The sequence below is a fragment of the Lathamus discolor genome, chromosome 5 (assembly GCF_037157495.1).
Source record: "Lathamus discolor isolate bLatDis1 chromosome 5, bLatDis1.hap1, whole genome shotgun sequence".
Lineage (NCBI taxonomy): Eukaryota > Metazoa > Chordata > Aves > Psittaciformes > Psittacidae > Lathamus > Lathamus discolor.
This window is the reverse complement of record NC_088888.1, coordinates 5,463,773-5,488,932: the sequence shown is the minus strand read 5'-3', so window position 1 is coordinate 5,488,932 and position 25,160 is coordinate 5,463,773. Positions and strand designations below refer to the sequence as shown.

Genomic DNA, 25,160 nt, shown 5'->3' with positions numbered 1-25,160 from the left:
GGGGCCTCTGCAAGGAAAGCACCTGCCCCGTCGAGGAAGCGCTCTTCGTTAAGTGCTGCAATGGCCTTCCCCTTGGCCGGGGGGAGGTGAGGCAAGTGCATTTGTACACCCGGCCGGAATTCCTCCTTCAGCGACGGCTTTGCCCGAGCTGCTAGAGCCCTGTCTGAGCTACGGTAATAGGAGGGTTAAAAAGCCCCCTGAGCCCCGGCAGCCGATGGGGCCACCGCCGGGCCAGCGATCCCCACTGGACTGCCCCCAGCTCCCCCCGTGTCTCACCACTGCCTGGCACAGCTTCTCCCTCCAACATGTCCCCAAAGGACAGAGAGGAGCCAAGATTTACTCCCCTGTTTTCACATTTCGGGGGAAATGCCACCTTTCCTGGTGTAACAGCTCCTTCCCCTGCCACTCCGCCGTCCCTGCTGGAAAAAGGCCAACGAAGCACCTGGGCCAGCCCAAGGCAGGAGGGTGGCTTTCGGCAAGGCCTCCGCCGTGGTTCTGGGCTGCCGGTGCCCGCTCGGGGGGAGCCCCCCGGTCCCCTCGCCGGTGCGCCCCGCACGCCAGCGCTCGTCCGAGGGAGATCTTGTGTCTGTGCTGCCTGCTCTGCGGAGGAGCCGTTTCAGAGGTGCCCAGGGCATAAGGGTAGACGGGGGAGCGAGAGGAGAGTAAGGGGAGGCCCGCAAGGTGCCGAGACCTGCCCTGCCAACACCAAAATGACACGCGGGGCTTTGTCTGCTCGATTGGCCCCTGTAAGGCGGCATCGTTCGGGAACTGCAAAGAAAATACTGTCTTGCAGTCATTGTAATCCACGGTTTTCATTTACTATTATTCAATCAGGATTTATCTCTGTTTTTTTAGGAGGCTACTTTTCCAGGGCTGTTACTCGATACTGATCCATTAAATCATTCCAGCTGAGAGATTAAATGTATGATTTGCAACCAGCTGGATTTCTTAAATGGTGTCCTCGCCTCCCTTCGGAGTATGAGCAGACCCGACGAGAAAACACTTTGCTTTGGCATAGAAACCTGCACATTTGCCCGAAGATTACCACACGGAGTTCATTCAATGCCAACAGTATTCTCTTCCTTTCTCTTCACCGGATTAGATTTCCCCAGCCATAAAGTGCCTCCAAAAGCGAGATACCATCGAAATGCCAACGCCTGCCAGCCGAGCGGGTAGGCGGCAGGCTTTAACCGTCTCTAACACCGCAACTCCTCTCCGCCTTTGCCGGGGCTCCGGCGAGCAAAGGAAGGGGGGAGCCGGGGGCCGGGTTCCTCCCTCAGTGCCCCCTCGGGGGGATGTTCTGTGGCCTCGAAGGGCGCTGAGGGGAGGAGAGGCACTCTGGAGACCCTGCGTCCTCCGGACACCGCTCCCCGCCGGGCACCTCGATGTCTGCCCCTGCGGGGCGATGCGGAGGCAACAGGGAGACTTCGCGGTCCCTTCCCGGCGGGGAGCGGTTTAGGGAGCCAGCCTTTCCATGAGGTGCCAGCCGCCTTTGTGGGGTCCCCGTGGGGATGGGCAGTGCAATGGCCGGTCCTTCCCTTGCCAGCGTCTGGGGTTTGTTTCGCAGTCATGGTGACGGCTGCAGTGCCCGTTTGAGTATCGACAAGGCGGCTTTATTTGCCATCGCCCGGCACTGGTCGAAGCAATAAATATGCCCAATTTAGAGTAATTATGGAGAACGACTATCTGCCCTCCAGCTCCGGAGATCCCCCGCAGGGACGGCATCTCGGAGATAGGTAGAAATAAGCGTCAGATCTCAAAGTAATAACGTTTAGGTGGGAAACTCCTTCGATATCACTATGCCGGCTCGCCCGACAAAAAAAATAATGTCCCTCCTAAAGTGAAAGGGATCTAAGGCTTTTCCCCTACGGGAGCCGCGACACTGCCGGGGGTCTGCAGCACCTATGGAGGAGAAAGAGGTGATATTTACTGGTTGCACTAGGGGAGATAGAGAGCGGTACCCGCAGTAGAAGAGCCCGGTGTCGACATCGACTCTCGCCTCCGAGCGCTTTGGTTTCTGCTAGAATCGCTGGTGAGGTGGGATCGTACTCCTCCGCCCTTTTTAACTGGGGAAGGCAGCGAGATGAGCTGCTCAGGGACGGAGCCTACCCCCATGCCACTCTGTCCACGGCCACTCATGGGGCCCCGTCGCCCTGCTCCGCGGGCCGGTCAGGGCTGCCAAAGCCTCTCTGCCCAGCGTCTGGTTTAGTTTGATTCCGGGAGGTTTCCTGACTTTCCAGCTGTTGATGTGTTTGCTGCGAGTGCGCTCGACACGCTCTTAAGAGCGATGTCCCGAGCTGTTTCTTAAGTTTTAGATGCTCCCTCCCTTCGCAGCGGCCTCGCTCGCTGTGCTGTGCGTAGTGCTGCGGGTCTGGATCCTCTCCCCGAGCAGCTGCTGGGCTCATGTGTAACCGAGTATCTCATGGCATGGAGAGAAACTCACTGGTCCCTGGCTCCGCAGCAGCCTGAGAGCCCCGTCCTCCCTCTTCAGCAGCCCCTTGCCCTCCGCGCCTGCCGCCCTGGGCGGCGGTGCCCCTGCCCCGCTCCTCCGGCTCTTCAGGGGCAGCGGAGCGGGTTGGACGGAGCGAGCTGCGAAGAGCGGAGCCCCCGCTTGCCCTGGGTGCCCTGTCGGTGGGAAACAGCCGGTTCCCCGCGACGGGGCGGCCTCGGCAGCCCCTGTGGCAGAAGCCAGCGACCACTTCGTTTCACAGCGCCGTGATAAAAAGAGGAGGGCTCCCTGAGCGGTGATCAGGTCGGGCCTCCCTCGGGGATGCCGCTAAATTAGACTTTGGTACTGCTTTTCCCCACCTCGCAGCTCTCTGGCGACAACAGGAGAATGATCTTTAGCCTATTTCGATTAAGCGCATCCCGCTGACCCAAGTGTGTTCGAAGTTACCTGCCCTCCCCCGGCAGCACCCTGAGGTGTTAAGGGGGCGATCTCTCACCGGCAGGTGACTGGCCAAGCACCCTCGCCGTCTCCTTGTCCCCGTGGAGTGCCTCCCCCGGGGAGGCCGCATCCCCCGGGGCACCTGCCGCCGGGGCTTCCGGAGCACCGGCCGAAAGCCGGGCCCCGAAGGGGGGGACAGCAGGTGCGGGAGGGGACCTTCCCCCCCGCTCACTGCGTAGGGGATCGAGTGTCTGCCAGAGCCTGCCCGCGCTGCCGGGCAGGGTGGCCGGGCGAGGGGAGAGGAGGAACGCTGCTGCCTTTGCTGATGAAGTGCTCTTGGGTCGAGGCTCTGCTCGCTCCCCGACCCCCAGCACAATCAACTGCGACCACACCCGAGCTTCGGATGTTGGGGTGTCTCTGCGCTGACCCAACCTCCTGCCCTACCGGGAATCACTCTTTCAGTGTGATCCTGGGGACTTTGCAGAAAACTGTTGCCTTTATAAAGTCCCGCTTAATAACTTTTCACCCCTCCGGTTTTAACTTCCTCACTGTTGCCTGCCCGTCTCGCCTGTGTTGACACCCAGACGAGCTCCTGACAGTCACTTTTCAGACTCAGATGTCCGTAGTTTCAACTACTGGCTTGTTTTTTGTTTCTTCTTTTTCAAGCTGCAGCCTATTTTTGGAGAGCAAGGCAGCGAAAATGAATAGTCCTGATAAAGGTAGCTCTCATCGGTTCTTCACAGAATCTATTCCCCCTTCCTCCCTCCCTCCCTCCCACCCTCTACTCTAGATACACAAGCACCATACCGAGGTTTGCATTTTTCATGGAGGGACAAGCAAGTCTATAAAAGGCATGTTTGTTTTTCCTGGCTGTTTCAAATATGTATTTCCTGGAGGACTTCGGCATCTAATGGGGTCATCAGAAGCACATGTGCGATTTTCGTCTTTCCAAGTGATTTCTCCTTTCCCCACCCCTCTTTGTGCCGAGCAGCACTGATTGCTGGTGTAACATGTTACCTGCCTGCTCACCTTGGATCCCGCTAAACCTCTGTTTCCCTCTGCATCCCACACTCTTGGTGAGGTCACAGCCTGTTTCCGTGTGTCTGATGGGTTTTTTCCCCCCTAATGAGTATTTCCTTTTTCTTTTTATCCCTTCTTTTATGTCCGTAGGACGCGGGTCTGGCTGGAGGCAGGAGTAGCTCATCGCTTTGCCGCCCAGCAGCAAGCACGGCCTCCTCCCGGTGCCCCGAGGCTCGGAGAGGGACCGGCTCTGCGGAGCACCGGGACTCTGGAGAAGGGCGAATGTGATACTTGGAGTTGGAGACTGAGCGTTCTTTCCCGAAGTGCGGGGGACGAAGGAGGGGGGAGCAAACCCACCCTGAACCAACAACCGACACCCGCTCCCGTTCATGTAAGTGGGAAGGAGATGGACCTCCTTCCCGGTGCCAGGAGGGTAAGCTTCGAGCCCCACTCCCCGCGGCAGAACGGGAAGAAGCTGATCAGGCAGGCCAGCTCCTAAGTTGAAGTATGTATTTTTCCAAACCCCAGAGCTACTCTCCTTCAGACAAAACCCTCACCTTTTCCTTGTGTGCTGAAGCACTGAAAGTTCCTTTCAGTATGTTTTTCTTGGCTGTGTGAGCCGCAGCGTTTTGATTCACTAAGCAGAGGAAGTTAAAGAGCTCTGCAGTAAGGGCCAGTGGCCAGTGTTTTCATCGCCATTCCCCTACATTATTTGTCATGCTCAAGTGAGGGTTTGTTCAAGACAAGAGCCTGCTCATACCAGGCTGCGTTTGTTTCTCCTAAAGAAGGTAATAGATTTTGTTTCCGGGTCTGGTAACAGGAGCCTGAGCGCCTTACACAAACATCGCTGGGCAGGCAGGGGCACTTCCAAGGCTTTCATTCCGGGGCTGGAGCAGCCCCACTCAAACACACATCGAGGCTTCAGGTAGGCCCAGACTGCTGAGCAAGAAGGTGGAAAGAGGGAACGCAGCTTTCTCTGGGGTAGTTCACAAGAAATATGTCGGGTAGGCGGCTTCTCTCACCTAGATAGTGTTGAATATCTGCAAAATAGCTTGTATCATCCAAAGTAAAACGCAGGCATACAGTCTCGTAGATGGGATACGACTATTTCCTAAAGGGTCCTGCTTACCCCAGAGGGCTTGCAGAGGGAAGGCATTTAACCAGCAAGCTCAAGCATACACCTCCCTACTTATGGGAAAGGCTCTGACGCCAAAAACCTCTCTGCCTGTCCACAGTAAAGTGACATACGTCCCTTCGGGGTTAACGCCGCATCTTCAGCAGCCTGTCGGGATGCTCACCCCTCTCGTTAGTCACTATTGCCCATGGCAGGAGGACGAGCTGTGCCCTGGCAAGACAACCAACAGTGATTTCTGTCTCAAATGTGCAATTTTTCGTATAACACTTTTCAGCAGGGCACCAGGACAGGTAACACTCATACAATAAAGCACAGGGCTTCCCAGCTCTAGTACATGTGAATATTCAGTGCCCTCCTATACGAAGGAATTACTCCAGTTACTGTTCTGAGGTCCATAAATACTGCATTCATTATGTAATTTAGGGAGGTTTTAGTTTGAGGTCAAATACCACTTTTATGTAAATACATATTTCTATGTATATGTGTGTGTGGGTATAGGAGAGAGTGAGCCCACGCTACAGGGGCTCAGCTGTGGGCTTTGTCCACCACATCCCAGCCTTAGCTCGGGGATAGCCAGGGGGACTTCCAGGGATAAAGCCTGCCGGATCCCCACTGTCTTTTTATTTATGCCCCGTAAACAACCAGCCATGAGACAAGATATACCCTATGTAACGTAATGCTAGTGAATCATAACTAATCTGTTTAAAACCAAGGATTAGTCACGTCAGTTTCGGCATATTCCTTTATCGGGAACTTTTTCTGTGCGTGGAAAATCGGGGGGATTTGGGCTAATTTACCAAACATCATTACTAAGGCAAGTACGGTCTGATAAAATGAGTCGCAACATGTACGGGTTTTCAGGTTGCATTACACACGTCCCATCATCTGGGCTTTAAGCTGTGTGTGTGCTCCCTTAATGCTAGATCAACCTGCAGATTTAGGTTTTTTTCTTACTTAATTGACTTCTGCGACTCGCCTTCCCTTCCTCTCTCTGTGTATGAGTGATCCTCGCTGCAATTTACAGGAGTTATCACTGCCCCTCGTTTTCAAAGGGCCTTTCTCTGTCAGCCCTTCATTTACTTTCCCCGATCGAATTCTGCCTCTTTTGTGCAATATGACCTTTTATTAACCGCACAAACCCCATCCTGTTTTCTTACTGCCTCTTTAAGTGTTCCCCATCTTGGCTTTACTCTTTCTCTATATTTTTTGCTTTCCAGCGGGCAGAGCCTTAAGGCTTTACTTCGGTTTCGAGGCCATGTTTTATTAACCCAGTCATTCTGTTTTCCTTCCCAAACTTACTTCTGTCTCTAAAAGCACAAAACTATTAACTAGCCAATTAATTCATTCTTTGCTATAATGCACCACTGCATGTTATTTTACAGAGGGCTGGGATTGTCTGTATCCCTAGGAAGCAGCGGTTCCTCTATTTGTGAAATGTTTATTTTCAAAGGATTAAAATTCATAGCTAAAATTGTTAGATGCCCCTCCACGGAAATAACAGGATCTGATACTTAGACCCTAATGCGCGCAGGACCACACTGGTACGCTCCCACAGCACAGGCAGCAGCCACATCATCTCCGCTGGCGAAAAATCACCCCAAAGAACAGAAACAGGAGGAACATAAGCCTAAATATACCACATTGTCTCCTCTGTAACACTGGATTTGTAACCATGAGTAAGAGAGAGCTCTTTTCCCGAGGCCGATCTTTCCCGTTACCAACATCCGTACCTTCCCTTCCATAGACTTTAACGGGGCCTCAGAGAAAAGTGCTTTTACTAGACACCCACAAACGCGCCGAGGCGCTAATCCATCCCCAGATTATATCAAATTAGGACATTGCCCGCACAAAACTCCCGCTGGTTGAAATTTCAGCCAGCGTCTGAAACCTGGACACGATCTTTGCTGATCTACACATATTTCTATCCCGCTTGAAGCCATATCGTTTTCTCGGTTTATTTTTCACAAGATTTTCATTTTAGGGAAGAAAATACAAAAAAATAAAAAAGAGGGGAGAGAGAGAGAGAGAATAAATTCCCTTGCAAGCTCTGTACAGCCTTTTAACCAGATGATTTGTCACAGTCGGCTCGTAGTAAAGAGCTGGTAGGGAGGGTGTAAGCCGTAGTGGAATCACCCTGAGCTCTTCTCATTAAGCAAACGTGCAAGCAACTTGCCTGTCACTTTTGCCACCAGAAAAGTTAAAAAAAAAAAAAAAAAGGGTAGAAAAAGGATAGGATTAGAGAAACCCCATTCCCGGCATCCCTCCCACAGGTGCTGGGAAGGCAGTTGCAGTCCAGTCATGCAGGACCTGGACCCGGGTCTGGTGGCGATCACTGTGCAAAGGTAGGCAGCGAGCCGGCTTTCTGCCGGGGTGGGAAAACCCGCAGCCTGCCCTGCCGCACCCTCGGGGGAACGGGTGGGCAACCTCTCCCCTCGCCCCAAGGGCCCGCAGCGCCCGTCCTTCCCCGTCCCTTTGCCTCTCCTCTCCGGTGCACCCCACTCTCCGGCCCGGCCACTGCGACGTGCCCAGCCCTTGCTCGGCGGGACACTCCAAACCGAGCAGGGATGCAAGGCGCAGTCTGACTCCCCGGAAAGGGGGGCCCCCGACACCACCCATGCGTCCGCCGCCTCTCCCGGCCGAGCTCTGTGAGCCCTGGCTACCGGGCATCCAAAACCACCCCGCGGGTGAGTGAAGCAACCGGACGCCGAGTTAGATTTCTAAATTTTATTATAAAATAAAAGCAGAAATATTTTCCAAAGAATGTATTCACATAATATAAACAATAAACAAAACTAAGGTGAGTGACTTGCGGTTGATACTGTCGTTTAGGTCTAAACTTGAGCAGCAATTCCTCTTCTTTTGTAAAGCCTGCTCCTGCCGTCGTTGCACACCGAGGGGAGAATCATCCCCTGCCTTCCTCTGGGGCCGGAGCTGGGCCATCACTTCCTTTCCCACCCAGCAAATGGCGAAAGCACCACAGGGACGAGGCCAAAGAAGCCGTCTCTCTGCATAGCATCAGCTACAAGAAGGTTACAGAGTCTGCCTAGAGCGCGTGTTGCTGCTATAACTTGACTACAACTTTTGTATTCTTACTTGAAATTGTACATCGTACACCTGCCACGGATACATAGCTACAATAGGATAATGGGAGCGATGTGTAACTTCCAAACAGGCATGGCAACAGTGGCCTTGCGCTTCCCTTTCCTTCCCACCCCCAAAAAAGTACAAATAAAAGTTACCAATGTGCCTCTTTCCACACAGACTAGCCCTATCGAGTGACACCACCGAGAGATTCGTGAAGTTAAGGCTGAAAAGAGCTGCTATACCGAACCGCCTTACAGCCTGCCGTGAAAAATCACAGCTCCTGTCCTACACTCCTGAGACCATCTTTAAGTAACCCTTAAGGCTTTTCACAACATCACTGCCCACAGCCGGGTCTGATACCTTCCTTCCAAACCCGCAGCCAGCCTGCTGACAAAGGGCACAACACATCCACTAAGGAGTTTGTCATCGCTTTCAAAGTCTCTGATAAGATTAAGGAGGGAAAAATAAAGGAAAAAAGAAAAAGAACAAGAAAAAAAGGAAAGAAAAGAGGAGAAAGGCGGGCTGGTGCGAAGGAGGGAGCGCGTACACGGTTTTAAGAGCCCAGATCGACCAGGTTAGATGACATTGGATTGAGGATGGAGTCCTGCAAGCTGTGGTGGTGCATGGGGTCGGCGCTGGGCACGGGGATAGCGCTGGGGCCCTGAGGGTGGCCGAGGCTGTGCAGGGGCTGCAGCCCGGGGTTGGAGCTGAGCAGCAGCGCGGGGCTGGAGGAGGTGTGATCCGGGGTCCCTGACGGCGTCTTCTCGTCCTCCGAACTCCCCAAAACTGTCTTATTCCCGTTCATTGACGCCGAGAGCGGGTTGTGGCTGTTGGAGTTGGAATTCTCGTTGTTTTCCCTATAGGAAACACAAAAGAGGGATGGAAATCACCGTGTGGCCGCCGCTCCGCGGCTCGCACCGCGGGAGCGGGAGCAGGGCGGAGGGGAGTTGGCTCCCGGGGGCGGCGAGCGGCGGGGAACGCAGGAACGGGAGGTTTACAAACTCTGCAAACCTCCAAGGCCTCTTCATCTGGCGCAGAGGTCTAAGGTCTGCCGAGCTTGTAAACAGAGTCTCCCACTAGCCCAGCGGAAAGTGTCACTTTGCCAAAACGTCATTTTCCGAGTCCAGAGCGTTTGCACAGCGTGGGGAGGGAAAGGGGAGGAAGAGAAAGAAGGAAGACATAAAAAAGTGAAATCGACTTTTTAACTTTAAAACTGCTCTTGGAGCTGAAGAGAAGGTCCTGGGAAGGCCGAAGCACGGCGGGTTGCAGCAAGATCGCTCTGCGCAGCAGCCCGTCCCCCCCTCCGGGCTCACACCGAGGGGGGAAAGGCTTCTGCTTAAGTAACTGGGCCCTTCTCCTTCCCTCTTCCCGAGCTTAAAGCTCAAAACATAGCCCAATATGGAAGATCAGGCAAGGAAAGCGACGTAACTCCCTTGTTTACCCGGCCCTCTCGGGGAAGCCTCCGCTCGCCCGCCGCCATCCCTCTGCCCATCTCGGGCGGCTGCTCCCCGGAGCCGCGGAGAAGGGAACCGGCACCACCGGTGCCACTACAGACAGGGGCCGGCTCGGGAAGGCAGGGCGGTATTCCCAAATTCACCACCGGTAAATACCGAGAAATCGCTGGAGGCTGGCCAAGCCCTTCTAGACACATGTATGTACGTATGTATATATATGCATTATTTTTTAACTGAAAGGAGCAAGAGGGGTTGCGGGCGGCCGTCTTGCCAAGGCTAACGCGGCTTTTAGACATAGCCCTGGTAGAAATCCTTGAAACACAGCCCTGTCTGAAATACTGAAGGCATTGCAAGTCTCCTTTTAAACAAAGTTTCTGCGGAAGCTACGAAGGACGCTATCTGGTAGAGGGGCCCTATCCTGAAGAGTTTGGTGGAGAGAAGCGAAGCCATTGCGCTGACGCTTTTTTCTCAATAAGGGCTGCAGGATGTGGCTGGAGATACTCGGTGCCAAAAAAATTAAAACAGACAAAAAAGCTCTGTTTGAACAAGTTTGCTTGAGTGAATGGCATTCCCATGAAAGGTCTGTTTTCCAACGCCTGGAGTGCAATATGAAGTTGAGTGTATTTTTCAATGTCAAAAATCTTATTTGTCTCTGGAGACCTGTAAAATTTGATTCCCCCCCCCCCAATAAAAAAAAAGAGAAAAGATGGAATAAGCGTAACCTTCATTTCCTTTGGATATTTGAAGGTGAGTCCCTTCTATCAGCAATAAAAAGAGCCTCTTACATCTCGTAAAAACAACACTCGTGAGGATTTGAAGGAAAATTAAAGCGCTAGCACCGTTTGGGGAAATGTATGGATCAAATCCATACGTAGCCCGAACCTGGCGGGCTGCACAGCTGCGCGGCCCTTCCCAAACCACATGAGGCAGAAACAAAAAGAGAAGTGTCCTTGGAGGCACGGATCTACGCGAGATTCCTAATCCATTAATTAACCGCGCAGGTCATACGATAAGATCCGTATGGACCGGGCAATTCGGAGACCTAGAGAGGAGCCACTGTGAAGCTAGAGGACGCTTTTTCCTTCTTCGAACAGTCTTCCTAAGGCACAGGGACTGCTGATGGAAAAGTCACCCCGAACACCAAAGACGTAGACATTAAACTCTGCCCGGCAATTAACAGTGCTTTCACTCCATTTAACGAAAAAACCCCCCAGTTTCAGAATCACCTTCGGTCTAAGAATATACTTCTATTAACATGCATTCGGGAGCACCTTGCCGGGTAGCGAATAGGAACCGCAATTTAACGAGCGCCATAAGAGGTTGCTCCGGCCAGTCCCTGTCCAGGTCTCCCTCCTCACGCTGGGACCCAGCATTAGAGGACTTTTGCTGACAGCGTTCAGATCCGCTCGCTCCCGGCTGTTCTCCCCGGCTTTCCCTCTTTTCACCGGAGAAACCCCCAAGGACACTCTCCGAGCTGTGCGGGGCACCGAACCCTCAGCCCGGGGCCCCGCCGCCGGACCGCGGACCAGCACCGGCAACCCGAACTCCGACGCCTGGAAGCGGAGGGAGGAGGAGGCCGCGCTGCTTAACCGGGGGTCGCCGTCGGCCCTGAGAAGCACCCCCGGCAGAAGCGGCTGCCCCGGGGTCACCGGGGAGTGGGATCTTGGAGGGGAAGGGATCCCGAGAGCGTCTCCTGGAGCTGCTTTTGACGGACAGACGCCGTCGCCGAGCGCCCACCCTGCCGCGGGGAGCCCACTCCCTCCCGGGCATGCCGGCATCCGGGAACGGGGCAGAGCGGCAGGAGAGGGGCGAGCGGCAGGGTAGCCGGGGGAGCTGGGGAAGCCGGAGGGATGCGGGGGAGCCCTACCTTTCCTTGGCCTCGGCGGCGCGGTCCCGCTGCCGGCGGTTCTTGAACCAGTTGCTGACCTGGGTGGTGGTGAGGCCGGTGGCCTCGGCCAGCTCCCGCTTCTCACGGGGGGACGGGTAGGGGTTGTGGGCGTACCACTCCCGGAGGACGCTGCGGCTCTTCTCCTTGAAGCAGTAGCTGGTCTCCTCGCCGTCCCAGATGGAGCGGGGCAACGGGAACTTGCGGCGCACCCGGTACTTGCCCACCGCCCCTAGGGGTCGCCCCCGCAGCTTCTCCGCCTCGATGTAGTGCGCCTTCAGCCAGAGCTGCTGGAGCTTGGGGTGGTTGTGCGCCGAGAACTGGTGGCTCTCCAGGATCTTGTAGAGCTCGCGGAAGTTGCCCCGATGGAAGGCCACCACCGCCTTGGCCTTCAGGACGCTCTCGTTCTTGTGGAGGTGCTCGCAGGCAGGGAGGGACCAGAGGAACCGCCCCAGCCGCTCGATGTTGCCGCCTTGCTGGAGCACCTCGCAGACGCAGGCCACTTGCTCTTGGGTGAAGCCAAAAGTCGGGAGCATCGACATGGTGAGCCCTGCCCCGCCGCGCACCCTATGGCCGCATAGAGGAGAGCGGCGCTGGACGGCGGGCAGAGCCCGGCATACGGGGCCGGCCCCGGGGCGGCGGCGCCCGGCGGGGCCCGGTCGGGCGTCACGGCCGGGCGCGGGGGGCCGCGGCCATCGGCGGCGCCGGGCCCGGAGCGGTCTGGGGAGCCGGGCTAAAAAAGGCGAAGAGCGGAGAAAAAACGAAGGAAAAGTGTCGGGAGCCCGAGCGCGGGCGCCTTTTCCACCCGGCCGCCTCCTTTTTGTAAGTCCAAGTTGCGAGAGTAACTTCGTGCCTCTTTTGTCTCCTATCTGCAGCGCTCGCAGCGGCCGCGGCTCTCCCACCCCCACCCCCCTCGGCCGCCGGTTTGGGATCTCCCTGCTTCCCCCCCACCCCCCGCCGCCGCAAGATCCCGCATAATATAGTGGTAAAGCCCTGCTCCCTCGCTCCTCTCCCTCTCAGAGTTTTTTTCCCCCTTTCTTTCTCTCTCTCCCCCCCCCTTTTTTTTTTTTTTTAATAATATTATTCTAAGCTGGCATGAAAAGTGATTATCCGCGCTGTGATTGGTCCGGTTATCTGACCCGGGGACTGCCAGGAGAAGACAATAGTTTTAGTCAAATTATTTGCCATGGTGACGCTGTCAATCAGGGGTAACCCGATCTGTTTTGAGGTGGCTCCCCGGCTGGGTTGACAGATTGCTCAGATCCACTCAGAGGCGGCCCTGCGAGCTCAGATATTAGCTAGCGAGGGAGAAATTTCCGCCGTGATTGACGCTGCAGGCGCCCATCGGGGGAGAGGGGGAGCGCCGGAGCTCGAAGCCCGGGCCCCTGCCTCCTGCCGCAGGGCGCTGCGGGACGGAGCCGCCGCCCCGGCCGGGCCCAGCAGCCCCGTCTGGATCCCGCTGCCCCAGTCCTGCCCCGCCGGTCCGGACCTCTGCCGTACCGCGCACCCGCGGCTGCGGTGGGGAGAAAAACCAGCCTCCGGCCTTTGCAGAATGTTTCTTTCTAAACGCGTTAACTTATACCTCCTCCCCAGCGCCCAGTAACAACTATTGGAGAGTTTTATAGGGAAGGGGCCTCTCATGTACAATAGAGACCCTGTTCCTGACCTGAGATCCCATTACACTCTGGTCGTACCTGCCCGGGAGCTGGGAGGGGGCACGGTGACACAGGACGGGGACGGGTTGCTTCTCGTTAGCCGCCGGCCGTGCCCCGTCACGCTCCGGTGCGCCGGGCTCTGGCATTGGTGCTCACTGGACGTTGGGCATTTATTTCTACTTGATTTCCAGGCGTGTGTCGGGGTGTTTAGTCCATGAGAGGAACACGTGTAAAAGTCAGAGACGCTTCTCGTGACTAAGCGGACCCTCATCACCCGCGTGTGCCCATTGCACGGCGTTTTATGATACTGCCTGTGCGGGGCAGGGACCCGTATCCTTTCCCGACCTTTTCAGTCTGCACAAAGTGAAAGGCGGAGGGGAGAGGCTGTGCAAGCCGAAAGGTCGGGAAGGATGAGCGGGAGAGCTCAGCGAACGCAGGGCTTGTGCGGTGCCCCGCAGGAGAGGCGAAAACGGCGGCGGGCGCCGGAGCTCGTCCGGGTGGCGGCACTCGGGAGGAGACTCCCGGCCCGGACCTCAGGGCAGTTGCCACGGCCTTTAATGTTTCCCGTTTGCGGAGAAATAGTAATAACTAATCCCATAGGCTCTTTCTACGCCGTTTGCAGCCCTGACAGGAGCGGTCTCTGCAATTGTGGGTCCCTACCACGGTACCTTTCTAGCCGCCCCGGCGCATCAGGGATTCAGGGAGGCCACAAGAGACCGGACTGCGGCCTCCCGCCAGGCAGCCTGACCCTCCGAGGACGGTGGACGGAGCCCCCGTGCCTGCCCGGGCGGGGGTAGGGGCCGTCCCCGGAGGGAGCGAGGCCGGGGCAGCGGCGAGCTGCTCCCGGCAAGGAGCCGCGCCAGGGCTGCAGCCAGGCGAAATGCGGCAGGGGAGGGAGGGAGGAGGAGGAGGAAGGTGGGGGCAGCAGATCAGCCCGCGTCCAGCTCCCAGCGTGTCCGGGCGCCCGTGCGTATCCATGTCTGTGTCTCCTCGAGAGCATTCCGCTCTGGAAGCTGCGTGTCTTCCTACCTGTCCTGCCCTTCCGCGAGTGCTGCCATCAAGGAGCGGTGGCAAGCTCCTGATCCCCCGGGGACGCAAAATAGAAGCTTCCTTTGCAGGGCAAGGGAGAGACAGCTCAAATTCGTTTAAAACAAATTCGGGAATGCTAGTGACGGGTCCGTAACCCACCCCCCTACCCCCCCGTTGCCCGTTTCTCCTTCCTTCCCTTTGCAAAATGAGCTCTCGGCCGTTTAGTGCCTTGATGCCGGCCGATTTCTGCAGGATTCAAACTGTGCTTGTTTGTAAACGAAAGCATCCCGATCTCAGCTCTTTCCGGCCGACCTAAGTGGCTGGATAATTCGCAGCCCCAGCTGTAGCGAACGGTCAGGGGACGGGAGAACCGATCCACGGCAAACGTTACTCAGAAACGGCGAGAGAAGCACAAAACCCCTCTCCCACCTCTGTGCGCCCTTCGCGAAGGAGATTATAGCGCACGGGGGACCGCGGCAGCGAGGAACAGGGTTAGCAGGGGCTGAGCTGCACCCCCTTCCCCTCCCCACTACTGCACTCAGCCGCCCCACGTTTATTAGGGGTATACCTGACTCCGCTTCCTCTCCTTCCATCTCACAATCACAGCGGTTGAATCTGAACGGGAGCAGCTGTTCGCCCTAGCCGGAAAGGAGATGTCAAAACCTGTTGCATGGACTTAGATCTGAGAAAGTGTCTTCTTAGAACACTAAAATGTGAGTACGGAATCTATGCGCCAGCCCCTCCGTAGGCGCTTTCACTTTAGCTGTTTTAGCCTTCGGGCTGCAGCTTGCACGGAACGCTTGCTCCCTTCCCGGGGCGCCAGGCAGAGGCAGGGCTAGCCCTTTTCCGAGCACCCTGTATCAGCTCGCTTTCCAGAGCAATGGAAAATCAGCGACATCTGGATCCAAATTCTGTACAACTGCTTTTTAACTTTCGGGAAATGAAATATTCCTGTACATGCTAGAAGAGAGAGCGATACTGGCTGCAAAGCCAAGAGAGAGCGATACCGGCTGCAAAGCCACGGCACACGGGGCGAGTCAAGCTGTACCGACTGGCGAGCGAATCGAGCGATCGGGCGAGGAGCTTCTTTTCCTTTTGGGAGGAAGAACTCGTTCGCTCCAATATTTCAGCACAGGAGGCGCGAATCGCCTGCTATCGTTTGCCCCCATTCCCTCGGGGGCATTTTGCCTTGTGGAAGGTTTTATCTGGGCTGCTGAAACTTGTCCCCGGCCCCGCTGCCTCCCGGCCGAGAAGCCCAGGGGCTTATCCCGGTCCCGATGTGACTTTGCCGAGGGCTCACTCGGGAAACGCTTCGCCCCTCCGAGCAGTCCTTGCCGCGCACGAAGCAGCGTGCAAGACCGTCGGTGTCAACACAGCCGTTGCGAAATACGAGTGAAATAAAGAGCCGTTTTGTTATCGTAATGCTCTTTTTTATTAACCAGGGTGCAGACTGCAGGGGGGAGGAGGTCCTGTCTCTTCTGTGGAGCCTTTCACTGCACGGAACTGATTCGTGTCCACGAGTGGGTGCCAAAAGAGCTCTTCGGTTATCTGAAACTCTCCTCGTCTGTGCGTCCACGGTCTCCCTGTAGCCAGCAGTCAGTGCGGGAGCCTGCAGGCCCGCTCCGCTCCCACTGAAGGCACCATTAAAGACAGGGGCTAACTTACCCAAACTCCTGCCCCGCATCTTTTCTTACGATCACGTCCTCTGCGGCAGCCTTGACCCTTCTACAGGGGCTCAGATACCGATGGCAGGGCCCGGGCCAAACCCCATCCAGAAAGGCGGGATGCTGGAAAACCGCTGCCCATGACCCTGCACCCACTCGCACGGGGCTGCGGAAAAGCGTGTCCCTGACAGCGGGGCTCGGCTCCCCGCGTGGGGAGGGCAGGGAGACAGAGGGTCCCTCTCCGCCCGGCGCTTTGACCGGCAGGATTAGCGAGCAGATGATAAACCCCGCTATCTTCACATGACAGAAAGAAGCACATCTTCCTTGCACATGTCCACTATGGTGGCAAGGGAGAGCAGGCAAATGACAAGCGACTTCACGTTTTCCTTTATTTCTTTTTTATTTATTTATTTATTGACTTTCTTTCCTTCTGGAGGGGGTGCAATACTTTTCCCCCTTAAAATCAGTGCGTTTTAACTTGGCCGAAAGCTTGTTGCGGCTAACCTGCTACTCCCGGTAGGCATTTTCCTTGAATCACAGCAGCCTTTGCCAGGATCCCGGGCCTACCTGCCCTCTGCATCCCGAACCCGGGGTGGGGGGGTGGGGGGGTGTCTCAGCGGCTTTCCCAGGGCACCCTGGGCACACACGTTTCTCCCTGGCGAGACACAACAGCTTCAGGCAGTCAAAGCTCACCCGGGGCTTCATGGAGGCAGTTTGCAACCCGGAACGGCGGTTGTTCCCCCCCCGTCCTCCAGTTATTTATTCACTCTTTTATTAATTTTTCGCCTTCTGTTTTAAACCCGGGTCCATCCCGTCACGGATGGCACAGAGACCCTGCCCCGGCTGAAACAGAAAACACGTCGGAGGATCCATGCGCGTAACTAAATGAAGACAAACAACAATAGCTTGTTGTTCCCTGATTTGGGGCGAAAGGAATAATTCAAAGCTTTTGCTGCGCGCAGTGTGCTGTTCCTCAAGGGGACCGGCCAAGGATTTCAGATATGTAGCGGGTAACTCGATTATGCTAACAATCTCTGCTTGAAAGCAAGCGTTGTGGGGCTGCGGGGCGGCAGAGTGGGGCGCTGGGGGCCGGGGGGAGCGGAGCCTCCACCCCAGGGAGAGGCCCAGCGCCCACAGCCCCGCTGCTCCCCTTCACCGGCAGCCGATACCTGACGCCCGGACCAGAGGTGCTCGAATAACATTTACGAATGAGATGTATTAATTAAGAGATTGGGGCCCGATGCGACGTGGCTGAGCTGGCCTCGGTGAACCTTCCCGGCCCCCCCCCCCCCCCTCCTCCCGGCAGCCCCCCCTGGTGAAATGGGACCCCGGGGCGGTCCTGTGTCCCCAGCTCAAGGCGCCGTAACCTCCCGCGCTCCCCACGAAACCCGATAGCCCCCCAACCGGCTGAGGCGGCCGGTCCTGATTACTTTTATGTTATCCCTTCTCAATCTCGGGCTCAGGGTTGGGAGTTTTCACTCACTTCTATTACCAGCACCGTCCCGGCCGTTACCCCCAGCATCGATATGTATTCGGGGTGTTCCCCCCCACCACGGCCCACAGCCAGGCTCGGATCCCGCAGAGGGCACAGCCGAATGGGGGGGCGGCCCAGGGTGGGGGGCCAGGCTGGTGCCCACCTCCTAACCCCCTCCGCTCCCGGCCGCCAGGACCTCCGCAGATGCTCCGCGGCACAAGGGGACCCTCTCAGCAGACAGCGTGCAGCTTACAGACAAGACAACAACAACAACAAAAGGCACATATGGTTAAAATAAGGGGAGAGAGAGCTTTCTGCCTTAGGGGATTGGCAATAACTAGCCAAAAATGCAGGGTATTGAAACTAAACTTCTGGTGGGCTTCTGCGGGATTGACAACTTAAATCACACTACAAGCATCAATTTGACAATATTTGTAAACTTCTTGTTTCCAGGGATCTTCTTGATCAGAGATAGACCAGGTTGGTATGAGCTCGAGCCACGAAGGTCTTTTTTTCTTCCTCCTTTCCCCTCTTCCGAGTTGATGAATAGCGATCAGGTTTCTTTTAATGGCTGCCCCCTATTCTCACAGCCTCCCACAACTAACCCAAGAGCCTGTTTCCTCGACCTCAGTTAATTCCGCTGATTATTCCAAGATGATGAGGAAAGCACGAAGATTGTTCACTGCTCCTACCGATTCAAGGCATTTTTGTTGCCATCTCCATCCCTCCCGGCTCACGGGGATTTGACAGGGGAGTATTTTTAGGCACTGGCTGCTCTCCCCTCCCTCCCTCCTTCCCTTCCCCAGGCTGCTGAGAGGTTCGGGGTGCCTGCCCTCGTCTTGCCGCTCTGTGGGTGCGCAGTCCCGAAGCCTCGGGGCACCCCACGCGTGGGGCCGGCGCAGGTGAGCCTCCCGCTCCCGTGGGGCTCGTGTGGCGCTGAACTAACGGGGGAGCGAACCTACGGCCGCCTCCTGCAGCGCAGGGGGAATTTCGGCTCCCCTCTAGAAAGGAAAGGGGCTCCCCCGGCCGCGGGGTGGGCTGGGGCCGGCCCCACAGCGCCGGAGGCGGAGATCCACTCTGAGAAATCTCACTAGAGGGCTCTAATACTCAGCTCCGACAGCTGCTGAGAGAGGACGAGGCTTCGTCCCTAATACCCTTTAGTCTTCCAGATAGATTCAGCATGGTAAAGTCTCCCCCAGCACTGTCAAAGGTAATTCACGTAGCTCATCGCTATGACAAGACGTCCTGTGTGTTCTTGATAACAGCAACCTTCCCCCTGCCCTAACTGCAAGTAAGCAGAGCTAAAGTCTGGTGCAGAAGGGTACAAGAGGGTTTTCAGGATCTTCCACCCTCTTCTGCATCCGTCCCATGGCAGAGGGAAGGAAGCGCAGACGCTAAAACAACACATTTCCCATTTTATAGTGGGCCCCAGACACAGGAATCCTTGTCAAAAATCAGGGAGCAAGAGCAAGCACTATTTAAGGATATGTAGGTTTATTTTTTCTTCCCCTTTGCTATAGAAAGAGCTTGCGTAAGTTCTTCCATGGTCTACGGAGTGTAGCATGCCCATAAACACATCCATCGTTTAAATTCTGCAAGACTGAGGCAAGCTGAAATGTAATGTAGCATTAACAAGTAATACACACAGAGATATTAGTGTCAAACAACAGTGGCTGATTAAATTGGAATCTGCTCTGGCTCGGGATTTTTGTGGTTTTTTCTTTTTAGATAATTTCTGTACTTTGCTGTTGGGAATAAATAAATAATAATAATAAAAAAGTAAACCCTGACCCCAAGACAGTATCAATTAAACCCCAAACGATTATTAGTTGTAAGGGAAGCTTCATAACATTTCAGAATGCCTTCTGTTTGTTTTAATTCTCAACAGTTTCTGTTATAAGTAAGTAGGTTGCTGCATTAGCAGAAATTAGGAAGTGTAATCTAGTTTGGTTGTCGTGTCTTGCAGTTCTCCCAGCAGCTTTGTGCACAGATGAAAAGTACAGGAAAAGCTTTGCAGAAAGCTATATAGTTTAGATAATTTAACATTGCTTTCAAGCTGATCGATTTTGCTACTTCTGAACTTGTGACAGCGCTCTGCATTTTCCTCTGTGGATTCTTCCAACCTCCCTTTTTGTGGGTTAATTCTGCCTCTGACCGTTGATATCTTCTCCTCTTTATTTTGTAGGTTCTTAAACCAGCGCAAATACACCATGGATCTTCTGCTTCCCAGAATAAAACCAAACCAAACCTCGTGTAATTTAAGCAGACCTGGTGTCCCATTTCAATCGTTTTTTCCTCTTAGTTTTCGTCATCAGTTTTATCCTCCTTATAAACAAGGACTTTAAGAATAGACCAAGACCGATTTTGTCGCTTAGCCGGTCCACTGAACACTGAATTGGTTTCAGGCAGTTAAGCCACTTCAGCTGGCAAGACCAAGGCTCTATACTGATTAAGAAACAATTTGCCACTGGGGTACCATACCCACATCCTATTTCTTCTTCTGCATCTACCTTTCAGTTTTTCTATATTTGCTACCTGCTACAGCCAGGAAGCTATCAGTAAATGACTTATCAAGGTGTGTGTGTACATACACACACATGCTTACATATATTTATGTGTATTTATATATGTCTAGCTGTTTTCATTGACATTTGTTGATTTTAATTCATGAAAAAACAGATTCTCTTTTCTTTAAATCTAAACCCTTTCTTAAATGGTAGGATAGCCACATTGGAGTAATATAATCTAAGAAGCATTTCCTTAATCATGAGGTCTTCTTCATTTCAGTCACATAAGGGAGGTGGTGGGAGAAAGGAATAGAGCATGGGATAAATGGGACAAAGCCCAGGATGAATTTTACAGAATAAAAGCATTTTTTTCCCTGGTTAACATTCCGCAACAAATACAGTTGTGGCTGAGGGTGAGATGTTCATGTTTATTTTCAAGTGGAAGGAGGTTGGCAGCGGCATTTGGCATGCACTGAAGAAGTCTGGGAACTGGGCCTTACAGCCATCATAAAGAGGTGAGCCTCAGCTTCCAAGAAGAGAAGAAAGTAAAGAGGTATAATTGACTGAGTTGCATGAGTTATGATGTGGAAGCTGTAGTGTAATGAGAATGTTGAATGCACGTATGGGAAGGAAAAGTACTGAGTGCCAAACTGGATGCCAGACTTGTGGCTGGCAAGGGTGAGTGAGCGCTATGAATTCAGCAAAGAGAGGGCTGTGCCTGAACATGGTTATTTTAATCCATCAAAATATTCTTTGAGATATTTGCATACAGGGGGAGGACATGAGGCCCTTAGTTTAGAGGATGAGGGCCGAAAGAGTGAAGAAAGACTGCAAAACAGAAGAATCAAACACTGTCCCAGGAACATCCCAGAGGAGGTTGCAGGTACCATAAACGATCCTGGGAATGCTGGAGGTTAGTCCAGGATGACTGCAGTGATCTTTAATATTAAAGAAGATGAAGTTTTCAGCTAGGTGAGGGACTCCTGAAGTGGTGGGAAAGTATGAATTCTGTCAATAAGGCATTTCTTTTCTCATCAGCTGCAGAATGTATGAGGATGCTAAGTCATGGGGAAAGTTTTCAACTAGGCTACAGACAGAGTGAAGAGCCAGGAGCAATTTCTATTTTCACCCACTCATTTTCAAAGGCAATAGCTGTATTTTTTTCCTCCAGCTGAAGAAGGTTTGGAAAATTCCCACTGGATAATGAGCTGTGGCCAACTCCAAGTAGAAGTGTGCAGTATAAATCTAAAGCACACCAACTATGTTCAGGTAACTGAAGGGCTCATAGTTTGCCTGCCATTAGTGAGTAATTTGGCTGAGTGTTTCAATCTCACATGCCAAAAACCTTTACGTTGATGAGTGATGCATCTCTAAGAATTTTGAGAAAATCTATGGATCCTGTACCCATTCTGCCAAAGATGCTTTGTATTTCCCATAATTAATTATGCAATATATTTATCCTTGTAACATGTGTCCAGAGAGTAGGAAAGAGTTTTTCTTCCCTCCTACCCTAGCTGTGTACTGAAGGAAACACCCCAGCACACAGAAGTTACTGGAAAGAATCCCAACATGACTGGGAGCTCTGAAAGAAGTTGAAAGTACAGGGGAAAAGAGGATTTGGCAAGCAATAAGAAGTAGAAGGAGGCTTATGAAAGTAAAAGTTTTAAATCTTTCAATGGTGTTGGTGAACTTTCCTCAGGCACCTTCCAGTTTGGCGTCTGGCACACAGAGTGACGGACTGTCTAGAGTGGCACAGATCTTGGCAGTATTATGGGACTAATATTTTTACAAGGAGGAACTGCTCCTGAACAATGCAAACCCCTTTTGTCTTCAATGTTAGGCAAGCATTTTAGGAAGACAAGTCACTTTATTATTAATTACGACTCATATTCATTCTATTCCTTGGGGACAGGAAGGTGAACATTTATCTATCTGATTATGTCTCTTAGAGTACTCTTAAAGCACCAGAGAAGCGCAGGATCTTGTTCCTGGTGTATATTTCCTTTGGGCTAGTCTTTCAAGTCTCCAAAGGTGTTGAGATATGGTCGATAATTCAACATTAAAGCAGATGTACATAATTCTTCTTCTTCTGAGAAGTCTTATTTGATGTCTGGAGACCTATAACGTGATCCTCGCTTAATCATTTTGAGCATAAAGGAAACTTTTTTAAGGCATTATATAAGCAACAAAGTTTAAATGATCATTATATGTAGAGTGTAATGAAGCAAGCACATTTTGTGCCATATGTTGAAAAAACAACTAGTTACCTTGTAGTATGTAGAAATGCAGGCTGATAATCTGTTGCTGGATAATGTGATGTCACGTCAAGACTTGAACTATTTCCTTCTATAGTTCTCAAGAAATGGGATTTCCCCACTCCATCTGAAAATTCATAGGCAAATATGCAACTAATCAAATCTTGCACAGATGCTAACACCCAGATGTGTGTGGAAGTAATCTATAGCTAGCAGAACTCTTGGATAGAGAGGTCTTGTAAAAATACAGATTAGGCACACATAAGTTAAATATGTCTAACTGGCATGCCAAGAATTTATAGTTTTATGAAATCTGTATTAAGTACAAACCCGTCAATATTTCCTTCTAAAAACTGTTCATTAGTGTACAAAAAGGAGAATGTAGATTTCTGTAATAATCAGCAGAACCTTCCCATTTCATGCACAACGAACCAAAAGAACTACATGACCTTACTTCCAAGGGCCAACCCTTGCCCTCCAGACTCCCATTTGAAGTTGCCACTTGAGTATTCCTGTCTTTTAATGATGAACTCTACAACAAACTCATGTAATTTAACAATAATACTGAATAGTAAGTTTGCACGTTGAATGGAACTTTTAGAGTAAGATTGTCCAATATTTGCCATGCTAAAAATCCAACAGGACTGGATTTTACCATTTAGATTGACAACATAGATGCATAATGGAGACAAGAAAGAGTGGAAATGCAGATGTGAGTGTTCTCTTTTAAATGTGAAAAGAATTATATCTGAGGATACCTATATCTTGTGTCTTGTTCAGCCTGACACACCTTATATCCTCAGGAAATTAGGAGGGGCTATTTTAAAATCAGGGAGACACAGGACCTCAAAGTTAGAAAAAAAATCAGGGCTGAAACTCAGGGTAGACACTTGCAGGAGTTCAAGCCTTCTTTCCTTACAAAACTTCCATTCAAGTGAACAACTTAGCCAGGTTTAGTGAAAAATTGTTAAAAAGGTGAGTACTAATTCGATTTTCTGATGACTCAGATGATTTTACACAATTGGGGTAAAACCAACTCGAGTGAAGAAGGTCAGTGAAGAAAAAGGAAAGTCATCAGGAAATAATACATGTTGCAACATCCATTTTCACTGAAGTGTATATATAACATAGGAGTTTTTTGTACTTCTCTTAATACTACCAACTGCCATGCATTGCATTAATTGAGTGTCTACTTAGAAGAGATAGTAAGTGAGTAGCTCCTTATTAGTTAAAATCTACAGGGGAGAGAGGAGTGACCTCTTTCCAAATGCAAAGTAGCAAGTATTCGTGTTCACCTACTATAGAAAGGTAAGTCTCTTTTTTCCCATATAAATACTATACATCACCAAACCTCATGAGAGCCAGTGGGAACTGGTTTTCTCTATTTCTTTGTTTGTGTTTGAGTTCCTTGCAGACATGGGCCCAACTTAGATATTAACTTAATAGTAAGAAGATTCACCTTTTGGTTATGCCAAAATATAGATTAGTCTGAATTGGGATGAAAACCAAACAAAGCTAGAGGAGATCAAATCCAGTTCTAAATTCTGGAGTTCAAGAGCTGATTAATTTAATTCTAACATTGTGGCCATTCAGCATGCTGTTGGTGCTCTCCTTGTCTGTCTCCAGTTCAAAGACACAACATGATTACCTGAACTGGTGTCTTATTTGAGAAAGGCTGAACAACCTTGCCTGTGAAATCCCCATCTTTCCTTGCCTCACGCCAACACTGTGTATTTTTCATGGACAGATGGTCATTGACCGATCACGTTTCTTTCTGGGTATCTTCTGACGGCTGTTCAACCTCAGAAACAAAAAGGAACAAGGGAAAGCTGCCAAGTCTGTTTGCTTTATGTGACTCCCCACTTCAGTCACACAAGAAAAGGCCTTGCATCTTTAACCTGGTCAGTTGATGCCTGGATTTTCTCTTCATATGTATCCTCTAAAACCGAACCGTGGACTTATGAGGAAGCAAGCTTAATATGCCATGTGCTTCCTATTTGTTGAAGTTATCAATGCTGAAGCTCTGTTGGCATGCTAAAATGTGAACATTTTTACAGTGCAGCAGGTTATGGAAGCTGCTCTTGATAAATTCCAGTTACGGTGTTTTACACTCCACGTGCTCCTTTTTGTGAATGACATATTGCCCTATTAGGTCTCTAAAGAAGCTCCTGACAAGGGTGATTCAGCACATGAAGAAAGTAGAACATGTGTCTAAATGTTTCTGCATTCCCTTGCACGTTTACACGGGACTGAAATCTTGTTCTCTCTGATATACCAGAGCAAGAAAAAAACTGTTCTGTGTAAGTTACACTCTCCTTGATAGCATCAAAGCCTCTGCTGATATAAACCTATAGACAAATGTATGGATATATTTACCTCTCCTCCACTCTTGACTGATTCTAAAGGTATATGAAGAAGTTCACTAGAAAATTTTCCTCTTAGCTGGGCAGTAGGAAGAGGGACCATGGCAGATAGATGAGAAGTAAATGATGTAGCTTGTTGGACAGTGGAGATTAGAGATTAAACAACCTGCTTCAGTAAATGCTAGAAGTTTTAGTGTTGAAAACAGAATAACCAGATAAAAACATCAACGCACACTCTGTATTCTGAAGTTGCTTTTTGCAATGAGACAGTTCAAAACCTTGCCGAGTAGAACTTTTCCAGGCACGGAAATCACTACTGATGTTACACATTCAGTGGAATTAATGGGAACAAAGTTCAAAGATTTAAATACATAATTGTTTGTGATTGACTAAATACCTAAAACATGTATCATTAACCATTAAGTGCTCTCTAAAACTAGAACATACATCCAGTTGAAAATACTAGAAACACTGTGCCTGATTTAGCAATATTAAGAATAACCCAAACGTTTCTCAAATGCACAGTTTAAACTTTGAGCAGATCTCTGTTTTGTGGTTTATTCTTCAGCATTCAAGGTGGATGTATGAGATTCCATTTCAAGTTTCAACTTAATGGCTTCTCTTCAGAAACAGGAGAAAAGGGAAGTTACATGAATTAAACATTACATATGATTTGGCAAAGCACTTCCAGGAATTCCATAAGGAAAAGTAAGAAAACCAAAACAAAACCCCACACAGTTGCACAGAG

At 51.6% G+C, this 25,160-nt stretch overlaps 1 protein-coding gene and 1 long non-coding RNA gene across 3 annotated transcripts; one reads left to right on the top strand and one right to left on the bottom strand.

The window, feature by feature from the left end:
• Positions 1-7,751: 7,751 nt before the first annotated feature.
• On the bottom strand, positions 7,752-12,007 carry SIX2 (SIX homeobox 2). 2 transcript variants are annotated; one of them, XM_065682647.1, is made up of 2 exons: positions 11,447-12,007; positions 7,752-8,988 (listed from the first exon to the last, which is right to left on the bottom strand). In XM_065682647.1, the coding sequence occupies exons 1-2, from the start codon at positions 12,005-12,007 to the stop codon at positions 8,680-8,682; spliced, it is 870 nt and encodes a 289-aa protein (XP_065538719.1). In that variant the 3' UTR covers positions 7,752-8,679. The 2 variants fall into 2 exon arrangements, with proteins under 2 accessions (XP_065538719.1, XP_065538718.1); XM_065682646.1 differs by having other exon boundaries at positions 7,752-8,983; positions 11,448-12,007.
• Positions 12,008-12,198: 191 nt separating this feature from the next.
• On the top strand, positions 12,199-15,566 carry LOC136015993 (uncharacterized). Its single transcript, XR_010613441.1, has 2 exons — positions 12,199-12,287; positions 14,756-15,566. It is a non-coding gene; the product is annotated as an uncharacterized LOC136015993 (long non-coding RNA).
• Positions 15,567-25,160: the final 9,594 nt, after the last annotated feature.